This window comes from Heterocephalus glaber, unplaced genomic scaffold, assembly GCF_053883595.1.
Source record: "Heterocephalus glaber isolate CG9 unplaced genomic scaffold, H.glaber_assembly_v1.0 deba00001523, whole genome shotgun sequence".
NCBI lineage: Eukaryota > Metazoa > Chordata > Mammalia > Rodentia > Bathyergidae > Heterocephalus > Heterocephalus glaber.
In genome coordinates this window covers 6,300,389-6,318,068 of record NW_028258327.1, presented here as the reverse complement: position 1 = coordinate 6,318,068, position 17,680 = coordinate 6,300,389, and the positions used below count along the sequence as shown (strand labels likewise).

General features: G+C 32.5%; 1 protein-coding gene across 4 annotated transcripts in view; it reads right to left on the bottom strand.

The window, feature by feature from the left end:
* Ascc3 (activating signal cointegrator 1 complex subunit 3) overlaps positions 1-17,680 on the bottom strand; it is a 320,418-nt gene that overhangs the window by 288,181 nt on the left and 14,557 nt on the right. For all 4 annotated transcript variants that reach the window (XR_002388709.2, XM_004862476.4, XM_021242706.2 and 1 more), the window contains exons 3-4: positions 16,742-16,892; positions 11,757-12,316 (exon numbers count right to left, since the gene is read on the bottom strand). Coding sequence is in view for 3 of the 4 variants with exons in the window: in XM_004862476.4 (XP_004862533.1) it covers positions 11,757-12,316; positions 16,742-16,892 (711 nt within the window). In the remaining variant the exon portion in view is untranslated. The remainder of the gene's footprint in view (positions 1-11,756; positions 12,317-16,741; positions 16,893-17,680) is intronic.

The following is a 17,680-nucleotide window of genomic DNA, read 5'->3' as shown; positions in this document are numbered from 1 at the left end:
GTAAATAAAGTTAAAGCTAGGAACCATCATATAAAAACTTACTTTACATTTTCATATACATGACAAATTGATAGTTTCCTTGATTCTTAGAAATAGGCTAATTTTCAGTATTTCTAAGAAAACAAGTTTATAGCCACACATGTATACATACAAAACTGATTAAAATTAATGCATTAAGTCATATTGGAATATATATACAATTTCTAAACCTATTAGTTATTTATATTTATAAACTGACAAAATATTTTTACTCAATTCAAATACTACTAACAGTAATATATCATTTACAATACAATGTATTTTTCACTTATAGTCTATGTCAATACCTTCCAGGAAACTGGCAATGTACAAAATCCATATATATAAAAGCACATTCGGCCATAAAATTGTATTTGCTATAATGAATGTTGCTAATGTTAAGACTACTTTGGAGGAACACATGGATGCATGTATCATTCATATGGGGTTGATGAAGCATTTTATCACCCAATACTCAGTGGAGAATAAATGAATGAACCATGTTAAAAAGAAAAAGTACTATATACATTTTGACAAAATGGCCTACTTTTTTGAACATTCCAACTAAGAAAAAAATATTTTAGAATCTACTATTACTGCAAATTATAAAAGGTCTATGTCCTATTTTGAGTTTAATATAGTTATAATAGATTTTTACCCATATCTTAGTAACAGTGTATAACCTCAAAAACTCAAGGTTGGCAGGCATCTTAAAAGTCGTCAAAATTCAACTTCTACAAATTTCAATAAAGTGATGACTCAGCATATGCTTGTTCATTTCCAATAACAATCACATTATTCACCAAAAGAGCTTATTACATTTAACAGGCTCTGAAAATTGAAAAATTTTCCTAAGCTGAAATTTGTGCTCACCCACCCTCTATCAAAGTACCCTAGTCATAACAAGTGAACCACCCTTCTTCCATATATAGCTTTTCAATTATGCTCATCCCTATCCAACCACAGCTTTCTCTTCAGAAGATTAACCAACTGCAGTTTTTTGTTTTTGTTTTGTTTTCCAGGCTGGTAACCCTTCTCTAAGTAACCTCAGGAGGACTGTGTGCCTGCCGCGTACAGGCTGAGAACAGAAAAATTAAAAACTTATCACCAGTACACAAGACTGTCTTTTTTAAATAATCAAATTAAATTGTTTGCCACCTACATTACTTACAGTAACAATAGATTGAGCTTGCTATCTGTTAAACATCACTCTAAGTGCTTCAAGAGCATTACACTATTATCTTCAGAGCTAACCTATGTGGTAAGCGTTATAACTTTCCATACATAATTAGTAAGGAAATGAGAAGTGACCTGGACAAGGTCAGTTGGAAAGTGGCAGAGCTAGGCTCATACATGTGTCTACCCTCAAAATCTATGTCTTTAAACATTTCAATTTGTAGCTTCCAGGCTGATTCACACTGAATTTCATTTTAACAAATGCAGCTGCTAAAACAAATCTTCCTATCTGGGTTAACCATATTCTTGGTTACATATATTTGACTTTTACTTACCTATTATGTCAAATCATTTTCAGATGATCAGTTTAATAATTTGAGCCACAAAGGGAGAAAAAAGGCATATACAAACAATATGAATAAATATATATAACACATAATGTATATATGATACTTTCCTAAATAGATTATAAAACTTGGAATCAGTTAAATGATTCTTGAGTTCACGAAAATTTCATACCTCAAGTAAAAGTAGAAATGAGCAACCTAAAGGAGACAATGTAGAAGTAGTAAGAAACTTGGGAGAAAACAGCCATATCACTTTAGATAATATGCATATATTCAAATAATAAAAACAAAAACAAAGATACATGCAACCGAAGTAACATTTCACTCAAAACCAATGAGACTAAAATGAAAAAATGTTCAAAAAAGATGGCTGTACAGCTATATAATGAGGACTGCCTTTCTAAGCATAACACCAAAGATTCTTAAAATGAAAACATGAATAGACTGTCTACTTGAACATTTGAAACATGCAAAGACATTTTTATATCTCAATATAAATCTTATAAAAAGTAACTCCATCAAATAAAAAAACCTATTCTCACAATAAAAAAATCAGTCTATATATACATACTTTAAAAAAACTTAACCTCAGTAGTAATAAATATCTTAGCAGTAAGTATCATTTTTCTATTAAATAAGAAAAAATTTTTTGAAAGAATTAATGATATAACTACAGAAAACACTACAATATGCAAACTGGTAGACACAAGAAAGTATTTTGTTGATAGTCTTCTGTATCTAGTTACGTGTCAACAAATTGCACACACTGAAAATTGAAAATATGTGAGGGAGGAAAATGCATCTTTTTTGAGTGTGCACAGACATATTATTGTCATTATTCCCTAAACAATACAATAGCTATTTACTTCTCATGTATAATGTATGAGATAATATAAGTAATCTATAGATAATTTAAAGTATACAGGAGAATGTATGTAGATTATACACAAACACTATGACATTTTACATGAGACTTGGGCATCCTTAGATTTTGGTATGCACATGGAGTCCTGGAAACAATCTCCCACATGTACTAAGGGACAGTTGTATACTTGGACATAAAATTTTTACTGATGAGATTATATACAAGAAAAATATATATGAGTAATTACTTAGCAGAATAGTCTTTGATGAAATTTTTTTATAATGGTGAAAAGGTTACTGCAATTTAAATCTGTAATAACAGAGACTTAGCACAGTAGCATGTACTTAAGAGTCCTAGATCCTTGTGAGAATGAGGCAGGAGGATTCCTTGAGCCCAGGAATTTGAGAACAGCCTGGGCAATATATAAGGCATAAAGTGATAGGGACAGAAGAGAGAATTTAATAAACTATGGCATGATATAAATCTAATATTCTACATCATTATAAACTTACAAAAATTATAAAAACACATACAGAAGGAAATGTTAATGAAGAAGCAGGTGCAAAAGTATATATACTATATAATCCAATTTTTTAAGTATATTTAACAATATATATTCCAAAATATTTGTAGTGGTTATGTATAAAGGTGGAATTATAGATAATCTAAGTAACTTAGATCCTGTACTTTGTAAACATACTAAATTTTCTACAATGATGATATACTTTTTTTTTTGTACCGGGGATCAAACTCAGGACCTTACACTTGCCAGGCAGGTGCAGAGCCACTGAGCTACATCCCCAGCCCGATATACCTTTTGAAATTAGAAAACTAAGATTGTGTTTTAAAACAGATAGCATTAAAAACTAAACTAGCATTTATTAAAATTGAATTTGTCACAATCATGAAAAAGTGAAAAAAATTGATGTCTGATAAGATAGCTACTACTTGTCATAAAACGAAGCAGAGACCAAAGAGCAAAAAAAGGATAGTAAAATCACAGTAAATAAACACACTTCTATATTTTTAAAACCTATCACACTGTAGCCATATGGTTCAATCTCTTAAAAGAAAAAAAAAAGCTAGGCACTCAAAAATGAGATAAGAAACAGTCTTCTTATCAATGCTTGAACCAAGAAATAAACCCTGAAAATATTTTTTTCCTTGGTGAAGATGGGAGAAGTAATCAATCTCAACTGACTTGCATCTTCTCTTACAGATAATGTTAACTTAAAACAGGAAAAACATGAATATTGCATGCTACAATGGAAAAGAAAAAAGTGATATTCTAGGCTCTGAATAAGTTCAAGTGTTCAGGCCCTGGGGCATCATGCTGTAAGGTTCAGGAACCATGTAAAAACTTGATCTCAGAATTACTGCTACCCTATAATGAATATCAATTGCTAGATGATGGCAAAAGTACTCAGTTTAAAAAAAGAAAAATTGATGGATTATGATATTACTTAATTGTAAGCTTAATATCAACATATGGCAATAGGACAACAAGATTCACAAATTAAGTCATGACAAAACAATATTATTTTTCTACGAGATTATTAGAAAGATAACTTAGCAACTAAAAGTGTAACATCTTTGAAGATGAAATAATGAAAAGCATTCTATGTCAGTACTATTAGAACAGGAAACTGTATGCAAGTTGTAGTGCTAATGGTTTAAGGTCAACTGAAGAAAATTGAAGGAATTCCACAAAGAACAGGTTAAGAAATCCAGGCATGGTGACACAAGCATGAGGAAGCTGGGCATGGGGACGCTGAAAGAGGAGGATCACAAATTCAAGCCCAGCCTGGGCAATGTGGCACCTTAGCAGGACACTGTCTCAAAAAATAGAAATAAAGGCTGCAGATGTAGTTCACGGCAGAAGCCCTGGCCTCAACCCCCAGTACCACACATGAAGAGGAGGAAGGGGGCAAGCGATGGAGGAGGGAGGAGGGAGGGGGAAGAGGGAGGGGGAGGGGGAGGAGTAGGAGGAAACAGAAAAGAAAGAAAAAATAAAGAAAAAAAAAGACTAAGACTAAATGGCACATTAGAAGTGGTATTAGCTCAGCAAAACAATTCATGAGAACTACTCTAGAAAGGTATGGATGCCTCTGAAAAAAAGAAATTTCATTAGAAGACATTACATAAAGATAATCATTTAAAAGGCTACATTGGTTGAAAAAGTTCTGTAATTCTAAACATTCTTGTAAAGAATAACTTTTGACTGGGGGTGGGCGAGTAGAGGCTCTTTTGATTATTTGATGAAAAGACTATAGGATAATGATGGCAAACCTTGTAGACCTTTCAATAATAATAAACAGCCGGATGCGGCAGGTGTCCCAAAGGTATGCCACCGCTGCTACAGGAAAAGCCATACATATTTAGTTATCTTATCTGAAGGGATAAAATTTTAATCCAACCTAGTTGATGTTGTCTACCTTATTGCTGGGTAGTTAAGGTTGCCCCCCCCCAAAAGCACAATACCTAACAGATAGAGAACTTCTTCATAAAGCAAAGACAAGTACTGTTTTGGCACAGTAATATTTTACGGATATACCTTATCCTAGACACAAAACAAATCAGTAGACCCTCTTAGCCAAACTGTTATACACATTAAAGTAGTTCTCAAAGTGTGGCCCAAGATTTCTAAAATCCTTTCAGCAGATCTATGAGGTTAAAATTACTTTCACAGTAATACTAAAAATTATTTGCTTTTTTCATTCTCATCTTCGCAAGAGCAGAGTGGAGTTTTGCAGAGTTTACAGTGAGTACTATGTGATATAACAGCACACTGAACACAGACGCACATAACAATCTAGCCGTTTTCTATTAAGTTAAATAATGAAATGATCTGCAGAAATATAATACAGTGGAACTCTTTATACGATTTTTAAATTTTAGATATATTTTCATTAAAATAATGTTAAGGTACAGTAATATTTTAAAAGATTTTATAAACACTCATTGTATCTTAATATATTAATATTTTGTTTTAATTTGCAATACAATATTGATAGAGCTAAATAACATAAAGAACAGTTCTATAAAGTCCCTAGTAATTTTTTAAGACTGTTTTGAGAAAAGGGTTTGAGAACCACTGCATTAAACCATGTTAATTGTTCTACATTAAAATTCTCTCTCTCTCTCTCTCTCTCTCTCTATCTAACCAAATAATTCCCACTTCTTCAGATCAGGCACATTATCTGGAACAGGGTCAGGTTCAAAAATGAATTTGCATAAGTAATACCATCTGCAGAAAGGCAGGAGAATATGCTAACAGTGAGTATTAAATTATAAATGCTACAAAGATGCCCAATCAGAACAAAAGCAAGCTAAGATGGTTTCAGTAAAACCAAAAATTTACTTTTTCCAAGAACTGACTACATAATAACCCCATCAGTATTAACATTGGTATTAATAGCTCTGCAAATAGTATTTAATACTGAAATAATGACGTATGTATAATCCAATATATTATGCCAGCCTTTAAAATTCCACCCTACATATTTCTGAAGACCTAGCCCCTCAACCATCATTTTGTTACTCAAAACACCCATATATAGGACATAATTTATTTTGTGATCTATAAAAATACAGTCAAAACTCTTATGTGTCCAAATATATTGTGCTAACATTTGAGAATATACAGTGTGAAACATTATGCTACCATAGGCGCTTCATAATACATTACCTCACAATTCTCAAAGCAACATTGTGAAACAAATATTTTATGATACTAGGGAACTAAGGTAAGATGCTAAGATGATATTCACTCATGCCTGTCCTACTCAGCCTTGGGAGGGAATGAGTTCTCAGCTGCTGGATCAGTTGCTTGTTTCTGCCACCTTGGGGTTGAGTTTTCAGGGCACCTGCTTCAATACCTGAAGTTGTGGTAGTACTGATGTTGAAGTGGCTGTTGACCTTGGGTCTTATCTTCTTGATTTTCCTTATCCTTTACACTGATAACCTCTCCAGGGTATCTTTGGCAAGACAGAATAGTAGTCTATAACCCCACTACATCTCTTACCTCCTTGGACTTGCTTTCTTGCACCCTGGCTGTTAGGCCCTCCCTTTCTCCTCTATGTATAGGAGGTTAGAATACTGTGGTACACTCCCAAAGGGTTTCCACTCCTAGTAAGGCAAGAACATTCACCTGTGTTTGTAAATAGGGGTAGGGCTATTGAGCTTCCTGGGGTATAAGGATAACTAGGGCCGAGGCAGTGGGTAGTGGGGCTATATTCTGAGGGCTTTCTGAGATCCAGTATTCTTAGCTCCCAAATTCCACCTCCAATTTTTGACCCCTCAAAAGCTAATAGCCTGCTGTTGATAACATACACAGTCAATTAACACATATTCTGTATTTTATATGTATTATATTCAAGAACTGGAGACATCATTTTTTTATTCCATATGCAATTACTGGAGAGATGAGTTCATAATGAGATGATTATTAGTATTTTAAGTGGCTACTTGCAACACTTGAGCTCACAACAGCATCAGGAAGAGGCTACCAAATTATGACAGTAGTACAGTGTGTATTGCAGTTAATTTTATGTAGTTATAATTAAGACCACAGCTTTATACTAGTCTCTCAACTGCAAGGGACACTAATGTATAGTCTGTTTTTCAGTGTGTAAGTCCTGATAAACTTTCACTTCTTATAATAGCGTTGTGTACATTTACAGTAGCAAATGATAAAAAACTACAATCTACATGTATTTGATACATTCTCATATATAACTTTTTCTTAAAGTTTTTGATATTTCTTGGTTACACTGTTCCTTTGCAAGTTTTCTCAAATTATTCCAAAAAGAAAAAGAAAAGGAAACCTGCATACAAGCAAAACCAAGTAGTTCAAACCCATGATGTCAAGGGCCAAATGTACTTTGAAAGTAAAGAATTCTCTACAAAATTATTTAAATGATCTTAAACATACAGTGAACCCTCCAGTTATGACTGGCTTGACATATGAACAACTTGGGTTAATTAGGTTAATGGAAAATTCATCTGCCTTTTGTTATCTATAGCATGTACCCAGGTAAACATCCAGATCTCAGCTGTACTGACTCAGAACCAACTTGAGTTACAACCAGCCCTCGGGAACTGATGGAGTTCAAAAGTCCACTGTAGTTTAAGTGTTGTATCCTTTCGTTTATTCCAATAAGTTCCTTATATGGAACTCTAAAAGGGAAAAGCATCATTTCTAAAGAAGCTGAGAATCAAGAGTTAATGCAAAGATTTATCCATATATATTAAAGATGTTTGATGTTTCAAAGTATCAAATATAGGAAAATGTACAAATTTATTTCTTAGCAAAGGATGTACATACACACTGGAGTCAGATGCCTGAATTTAAATTCTGGATGCACTACTTACTCTATAATCTCAGGCAAATTTCCAAACATCTCTAAACTCAACTTGCTCATTTAAAAGTACTTATAGTGAGCAATAATCTATGAAGCCAACAAAGCATTTCCTTAAGTTATTATCACAGCAGGGATATTTAAAAAAATTTTTTTAAAAAATTTTTCAATGTTTGAAAAAGACATCAAGCTTGCTACAACAGTAACAAATGAAATTCTGATTTTCTTATGTTTGCCTTAGTGTATTATTTTAAAAAATTCTAATCACATATAAGTGGAGAAGAAAAGTCCCTCTGAGTGTAACTTTTTCAGTTTTTAGAGATTCAAAGTCTTTAATCCTATACTACATACCTCAAGGCATTGCTATAAACATAAAATGAAGCCATGTACAAGAAATGATAAACAATACGGGAATGTTTAGATTTTTTTCATTTATTACAGTAAAAGCTGTATCACCATAAATTCCCCTCAAAATATTTCTCCTTCTAACTTATCCCATATTCTTGCCACTTTCTGAAGCAGTTCTTCAAGTCTTTTTTCACATCTTCAGTTGTGCTGTTATGGCTGCCTCAATGTTCCTTACTTTTCATGATCATTTTGATTTTGGGGAAGAGCCAGAAGTCACATAGTGCCAAATCCAGTGAATAGGGTGGATGAGTACACATGAGAATATATTTACGAGGCTGCCCTTCCACTAGATGGCACTTGGCAGCAACAGTCACCATATTTTTTATAGCTTATAAAGACACTTATGAAAGAGGACTTCCAGCATTGCTTCAGAAAGTGGCATCAATGATAAGGTAGGTGTTTTTGAAGCTAGGGAGTGTAATTTGTGGGGGCAACGTATATTTTACTGTAATAAATTTTTAATTTAAATATATACCGTATTTTTCAATCATCTGTATAAATAACTTCATATACTGTCATGTCATTATTAAGGTCTGTCAGTATTATTTTCCTCAATATATTTAAGACTGGAACCTCTCTTGCACTGTCTTTGCAGTAGTAAATCACAAGTATGCATACACTTTTTAATTCCACCTTTCTAACACTAGTTTCACAACAAAATACAGATTCTTAGAAAAAGGACTTTTACGGCTAGCACTTAAAAAACAACTCTATCATCATTAGTCCCTAGGTCAGTGAACTATATTCAGACCTGAGAAATCACATAATAAGGAACAAAACTGCTTTCAGCACAGAAGCAGCTTTTTGTATGCTCCTTTTAAGTTTCATGTAAAAATATACACTATGGTTTTGTTAACTTTCTGGAGCAACAGCAAAAAACATGATTACTTAAATATCCATGTAAATGCTTAAAAAAAATAAAAAGGATTTATACTACCACATGGACCACTCTCTTTTCATGTTTCACTGGAAAAGAAATACAGTAGTAAACAGACACTGTGAAGTCCTAGGTTCAAACTCAAGTATAAAAAAACAGTACAATAAACAAACATGTAAGGGATAGGAAAAGAGTAATTACATTGAAGCAAGCACAGTGGCATAAGCCTGCAATCCTAGCCATCTGACAGGCCGAGGAAGGAGGATCAAAAGTTCAAGCTCAGCCTGGGGAACTCAGTGAGATCCTGTCTCAAAGTAAAAAGTAAAAGGGCTGCAGATACAGCTCAGTGTAAAAGCCCTGAGTTCAATCCCCAATATCGTCATTGCTTGAAAATTATACATAAAATTTACTATAATAACAAGATCATTACAAAGAAATTGATTCAAAGTATCAGCACTAATAACTTATACTGCAGAATTAAAAATGATAATAATTATTCATTTTCACTCACAGACAGGAAAACCAAAACACTGAGGTAATGAATCATTTAAAACTCTAGTAGTACTGAAGCCACTGGCAGAAAAGTGAATGTTTACTTAAATATTGAACCATTACCCATTAAACTATTGTTTAAACATCACTGAACCAGACCACACAGGCTTAAGAGCACCTTATAATAAATACACTTTAACAATGTACATGTGGCTTGCATTATTGGGCTGTTATCAATCTACACACCCTTGTCTCTCCACATACCTACTCTCAATCCTGCAGCTGTCTAAACACTGTTTATCCTCAATCCTGAAATGTATTCTCTACTTTTCTGAGCCACTCAAAAGATAAATTTAGTCATATTTAAAGATTTAGCTCAAGCTTAACCTCCTCAAATATTTTCCCTACCATACTTACCCTTCTATAGTCTATGACTTGTTCTTTAATGCCACCATTTGTATAAAGTATGATTCCTATCTGAATAAGGTATTTGTTGATATATCGCCTCCTGTTTAACAATTCCCTAAGAACAAAGTTGCTGTCTTAGTCATTCTTTTATGTATAGCAATTAGCACTGTGCCTAGTAACACAGTAAGCATCAACATGATGAATGGATGGATGCACAAATTCAATTTCACCTTGCAATGACGATTAGGGAAAAATCTTGAAAACTACACCATATTCTCTACTAGCAATGAGATTCTTTTATAGACTTTAAAACTGTGGTGAAGAATTTAGGAATACAAACTTCTTTCCAGATATTCATAAGTAAAAAGAATAGTATTATATCTTAGAAAATAAAATATCTTTTAGTTTGATTTTTCTAGGTTTCAATTTATGATAACCATAATAGGCTGTTATGTGTTCAATTATAATAAGCAGGGCTGGGGATTTAGCTCAGTGGCACCACACCTGCTTCAAAAGTGCAAGGTCCTGAGTTCAATCTCCGGTATCAAAAACAAAACAAAAAAATTATAATAAGCAAATATAAGTAAAATATGTGTTATAAATTACAATTTTTAAAACAATATTCTTTCTATAATGTTAGAGATAATTCGCTTAATAATGTGAAACAGATCTGATATCAAGAAATATGAGACAAACCACAGATTTAACAATATCTTACTTCCAAACTAATATGAAACATAACATTTATCACTACCATGAGTTTAGTCCTCCCAAACCTAGTTAGCTAATTCTCTAAATTAATTAAAAAGAGCTCAAGAAGAAAACTGACCTTCTAAGAGATTCAATAACCTAAAGTCAGACAAGCAATATATAGAGAAAAAAATATCTGATTTCAAGCCTCTGCCCTTTCTACAACAATATGTCAACACTCTTAGTCCTTCATCAAATGTGTTACAAGCTCAATTTGTCCATATTTAAAATTGGGTTGACATTATTTTAAATTTGGGAAAAAATATAATGCCAATATTGAAGGCAAAACTAAAGCCCTCAAGATAAACTTTTCATGTGACAGTAAAAGTAGTTCATAATTTTGAGTACCATAACCAAATTGTGGTACAGAAAGGAATTAAAAAATAATGCTTTCCTTCATCTGACAGAAAAAACTTACAATACTTTATTGAACAAGTGATCTAATACATCAACTAATCCAATTACTACTAAATGAATCTGCTTTTCAACAGTTTTTCAAACAGAAATTAGAAAGTTTTCTGAATTAGCAAGTCACTAATATATAAAAATTCTAATAATTTAAAATTTATTAATTTTTATCAGATCCCCTAGAAATACAAAACGTTTAGAAAAAGTATTTCTAGTTATTACTGGAGTGATGATATAATTTTCAATCAAATCTATATCCTTTTCAGAGTAAAAGTACTAGTTATTACAATGAAACAACAGATTTAAAGAGGACTGTTCTGGTAACTGTCACATGGAGATCCTTAACTACTGCCCTGTGATTCTTTCACTGCTCTTTACACTCACAGCCCTCCTAACATTACCCACCACATAAAAACATTTATCTATACAATAGAGTTACATAGCCATAATATTAAAGAAGTTCTTTCTTCGCTAATTATCAGTGTTTAAAAAGCGTATTCTTATTGGGGAGGTAGCTAAGTGGTACGGCACATATTTAGCATGTGCAAGGCCAAGTTCAATTTCCAGAATCACAAAAATAAAATGTGAAAGGCTATTTTATTAAGGTCATCCACATTTATATAAAACTTCAGTAACTTCAACTATACCTCATCCTGAAGTTCATCACCACTTTTAATAGAAGCAAGCATATCATATAAGGTACAGCAAAGATCTTCTATTCTTGGCGCTTCAGTCATTTCCTTTAAAGTTGCATTTAAGTATTTCTCAACTTCACACCACAAAAGGGAACCATTTGTTTTCTCCACAGGTTTTAGCTCTGGGGTGCAATGTTCCTGAAAATGTTCATTCAGAAACTTCTTGTAATCGAGGCTTATAGTTTTCTGGGCTTCACCATTTAATGGCAGTTCATCAAAGTGGTCCAGATCATGCATGTCAAATGAAAATGCTATGTTTTTACCAAAAAATATTCTATCACTATATTCCTTTTCTGTCATCTGGATAAGAGCAGTAAAGTCATCTTGACTAAACTGAGAAATAATTCGGTTAGTGGCATCACAAGCTGCAGTGGCAGATGACGATGGAAACGGACCAAACATCTGTTTGATAGCCTTTGTCTCCATGTGACCAACAGCGTCCTTTAAATGAAATGTCATAAAGAGAAATGCGGCCCCACTTTCAATTGCTTCTCTCCCGTTATCCATTCCAACTATGGAAAGACAAGAAAAAGAAATTAGTTCAAGTGAACCGAGGTTCACCCTCCACCAAAAAAAAAAAAAAGGAACTTTACATATATGTTAACTTATATATATGTGTGTGTGTGTGTGTGTATATATGTTAGCTAATATATATAACATATATATCTATATGTATGGACACACACATCATATATATGTTAGTTCAACAGCCAAAATATATCAAGGAAAATAATCCATTTAGGAGCAGAAAAATCCATCACTGAATTTCCAAGGAACTATTTTAGGTAAATAAACCAAAACCAGTAATTTTTAATTTTTTTTTTTTTTTTTTTGGTATCAGGGATCGAACTCTGGTCCTTGCACTTGCGAGGCAGGCAGTGGAACCAAGTAAATTTTAATTTTAAACCTAATTTTAAATACTGATTTGACAAGCCACTGAAATAAAGACCATGTAAAACTATCTGAATTATAGACTTCTGGAGTTGAAAGGAAACATTAGTGATTTGTCATTTTCTTTCTGATTTGTACCATAAACCTAGATGACAAGAAATGAATGTATTACAGATTTACGTTCAAAGGCATTTCATGTCATCAAGGTTTATATGTATAAGTGTAAAAAAACTTAACAGCAAGATATAAAAGAAAGCTGCTTCTTAAAAGGGACAGGAAGGAAATTCTTTATCAAAGTAGGAATAGGTAAAGTATCAGGCCTTAATTTTTTAAGGTATTAAATTCTTGTATCCAATTTTCTCAAATAAAAGAAGAATCTATTTGTGACAGATTTCAAAGATTGGTCTTACAGTAGAAAAAAAAGAGAATAAAATCTTCAAGAGGCCCTAAACAAAATGTAACCTACCATAACACTAGTAAAGTCAATAAGATAATTAACACTGGTATCTTACTGAAAGGTTGGCTCTAATATCATTACACACAAATCTTGAACAGCTTATACGGCTTGGTCCAAATTTCCTATATAGCCAGGAACTGACTGCATCATTCTTCTTCCAGCTTCACTGTCTAGTACAAATTTTCTACTGTAGCCAAAAAGGATTTCTTAACATTCAAACATAAAGTCCTGCCAAATGTGGTGGCAACTGTACTCTTAGCTACTCAGGAGGGCTGAGGCGAGAGAATAACTTGAGCCCCAAAGTTGGAGGATAGCCTAAGCAACATAGACAAGACTGTCCCAAAACAACAAAATTTGAAAAGATGTGATTACAAAAGAAAAAGGTCCTATTCTATGTCTATTTCCAAATCATTATCTTTTCCCAGGGTCCCTGATTATTCAAATTCTACCTATGTTCCAGATTATGGCTCAGCTGCCTCTTTCAAGGAAGAATACAATGTTGTCCTTATTTTAGCATTCTCTCACGGTACCTAATTTCAAATGGATGGTTCAACAAAGATTAGCTGATTTTAAACTACAGAGCATAACATTAATTTTATCATAAAGAAGCATAAGTGTAGATCTATTTTCTTTAGAACATTTCTACCAATAAAGTATTAATTTTAATTTTATGAGCTTTATTAAACAATGTGTACTTAACAGGAAAAAAATCACAAAAATAAAGTATTGAATTTTTAATATTTATTGAGCATTTATAAAAAAGCATCAAAATATTCAATATCGACTTTTTTGGTGCACAAGTCTAAAAGGAAAAACAAATAAACTCTTATATGAATTACAATGAAAATACCAATAACATTTTACCAAAAAAAATTTTTTTACTTCAGTTATAACACCTAAGGCTCTCTGTACATATGTAAACGTGTGGCATAAATGTTTGACAGTTGACAAAGAAAATAACAAATGCAAGATATCATGGAGAAATTTTCTTAGAGAATTGGGACTAGAACTCACAAGAGATCATTTACAGCATAGCAAAAACAAAATGTTTCTGCCCAGGGAGCTACACAAAAAAATTGTGGAACACACTGGAGAGCTGGTAGGTGAACAGGCTGCGAAGCATCCCAAAGCATACCATGGGATTCACTTAATCTTCAGGAGCCCTGTTTCTTCACATATAAAATGAAAGGATCAGATAAGAAGTAACCTGATGCTTCCTCCAGCTTAACATGTCTATTACTCTTAGCAAATAATATACAGTACATGACCCTCAATTATTGTCTTCTACTATATTATACAAACAAAATACAATTATTCTTTTTTTATTCTGTGATTCTACCTTTTAAATACAATTACACCAAAATTATCTGTGCTAAAAAAGAAAATATAGGAGAAACTATCAAGATATTTTCGCTATGATACTCATCTTTTCAAAACCACTAGTTTTAATGAAATTTCTGTCAGAATTTTCAGAAAGGGTAGCTAACTATTAATTGATTCATTAAATCTGCAGTATTTCAACTTAAGCACAGCATTAAAAAGTAGATATAACAGAGCATTTGCTAAAACCCAATACCAAGATTTTTATGTTTCTTGGAAATATTATTAAGCTATTTGGTCTCAAAATAATATCTTAAGCACATTGGTTGACTGTTCATCCCTAAGTCTGAATCAGCTGATGCATCAACAGGATTACATTTAATGACTTCTGCTCTGAAAACTGTTTTTTGACTTGTGAACAGATATATGTGAGGAAATAGCCTAAATACTAGCTTATATTTTTAAATCGAATTGTATACATAATTCATATAAAGAAAAAAATTTACTCATGGTACTAAGTTCAACATTTCAGTACGGTTTTTCTAAGCATTTTATAGCATTTTTATTATGAAATAAAGAACTAGAAGAATTTTCTGTAGAGTTTCTGATGGGGGGCAGTATTGGGACCAAACTTAGAGCCTCAGGCCTGCGAGGCAGGCACTGTGCCTCTGAGCTACATTCCCAGCTCTAGAGTTTCTAAAAAGTACTACTAGTCAGATATTGGTGGCCCAAGATCTTACAAATGAAAATAATGAAGATCACAAAAGTGAAGATCAAGTTAAAATGAGTCAGAAATTACGCCATTTTCACTACTGCTAAAAACAATCCCAAAGGAAAAAAAAACAAAAAGTATGACTCTTAGTCAAATGCTATCACAAATCTTACTGAATTGTACTCTATTTCAACTAGGCTTAAGTAAACTAAAGTTCTTGAACTTCTAAAGATCATCTGATTGCAAAGCATGCACTTTGTACTTTCACAATGTTAAACAATGAGAACACTCATTATCATAACAGATCACAGACCAACAATACATGCTTAAATGACATATAAAATAAGTCAATATATCCTAAAAATATAAAGATTAGATGATCATAACTAAGTCTTTAAGTCTATAGGATACAAAAGAAACACCCACCAAAGCTGGTATACAGAAGAAAGCTACCAACCAGTATTAAAAGAATCTATTTTCCCTCCACAAAGAAATCAATGAGAAAACATTTCTTTTGTCAAATGAATCTTCACTAAGACCCTAAAATATGCAAGGCACTATTCTAAGCACTGAGAATAGAGGATTCACTAGAATAATACATCCTATTAACATAAAACATGTCATGAAACTGGCAAAATATTATATAATAATAACTGTTATGGAGAAAATGTTATGGAAGACTTTAAAATAAAAAGTGACTGGATGACTATTTGAGATCAGATGGTCATTGAAGGTTTCTCTAAGGAAATAATTTTTTAGCTAAGTTGAGAACAACAAGGACCCAACCACTCTAAGAGTAAGATAGAACACTTGTAGCACATGGAGACCATGTTCAAAGTCCCCAAAAAAAGCAGTGTGGCAGATGTGAAGAACTAAGAGAAAGCCATATCTAAAGCACCACTGGTCAAGGCAAGGAAGACACCACGTTACATAGAGTCAAAGAATGAGTCTGGACTCTGTAGGTACAAATTTGCTCTATTTGAAAATTTAGAACTATAGATGAATTAAATATGCCTTTGAGTCATCAAGAATTGGAAATAACATGATAAATTTGAATGTACAGAGATTTTTATGAAAGAATCATTTGTTTTGTTTCACTTAGTCTTGTTTTTAACCTTGGGAAGGAAACTTGCATTAACTATTGTGTACTGTAATTCCAAATTGTAATTTCGTTCAAATATAATCAACTAATGAAAATGTTAATATGGGTTGAGAACTTGAGCAAAGTACAGATTAAGTTCCACCATTCACTGTATACTAGGTGATGATCTACAATAAGAGACTGAGCTACATGGCTTTTAAGGTTCCTTGAGGCTAGATTAAAAATTTAACTTACCTAATCTTTATCTAAATCATGACAATAGTTTTCCTACTCTAAATTTCTATAAATCCCTCATGTCTAGTTGTATTATAATTAGTAACTTACTTCTCACCACTCTATCCTAAATTCTTTGATAGACAAGACTTTCATACTTGCCAGGAAATTTCCTGCTTTTAATACACGTTATAGTCATAAGCAATCTGTTTTTAAGCCTTATAGGGTCTTTTAAAAGATACCTATTTGTTTTGCAGCTTGTAATATATCTTTTAAATCTTCATCTATACTTTGCATTTTACTCTTCTCCACGTTTTCATTCAAAAATGTCACTATCTTCTTCCATGTCAAGCCAGAATCTAAAATTTGTTCTTGAAGTTTGGATCGCTTCAGCTGAAACAGAAACCATAATAAAGATAAATACTGGTTAAAGTGTTTCTCAAACCCATTACTTATTGCATATATTTTATAATACAAAATACAACTTGGCACTAACCACTAGAATAAAGTTTCATCTATTTGTACCCAAACTGACTTCCCTCGGAGGACTTTCATTTAAATGTGATTCCACCAAAACTCTTTTGTCTGGTATGTTTTAATAAAGGCTTATTTTATAATTTTAATTATAATGCATATTCAAAATCATAAATAAAATAAAATCACAAATAAAATTCAAAGCAAAATAAAAAGTTCAATATCCAGAAGATAATAACAATAATGTAGCACAGAGTACCTCTTTCCATTTTCTGCTTATTTTTAACCTATCTTACAGTGTATATAAATAAGAGCTTTATAGTATTCTTTTCGATGAAATGTATTCAATTAGATTCGAATGATAAGTTCAACAATTTCAAGTCAATACTTTATTTTCCAAAGTAAGATCCTAGACCAGCTTGCCCATATAGGAGATTCTTTTCTGTACACACTCTCCTTGAGACTATAAGCTTTTTATTCTCAAGACCTGTCTACAGAAAGCCATAACAATTTTATACCTTTGATCCATGGATAAAAGACATGGGACGCACTCTAGTCAAATGAAAAATTGTTGAGTCAGGTAGAAAGCTATAATTTTACTCTTGGTTGTACTGATGACATTCATAATTCATCATTAGTTCATGCTTTGGTTTTATAATTTAAAACAAGGCTGGTTAATTTGAGTTTAGGGGGAAGAGAAAGGGCAA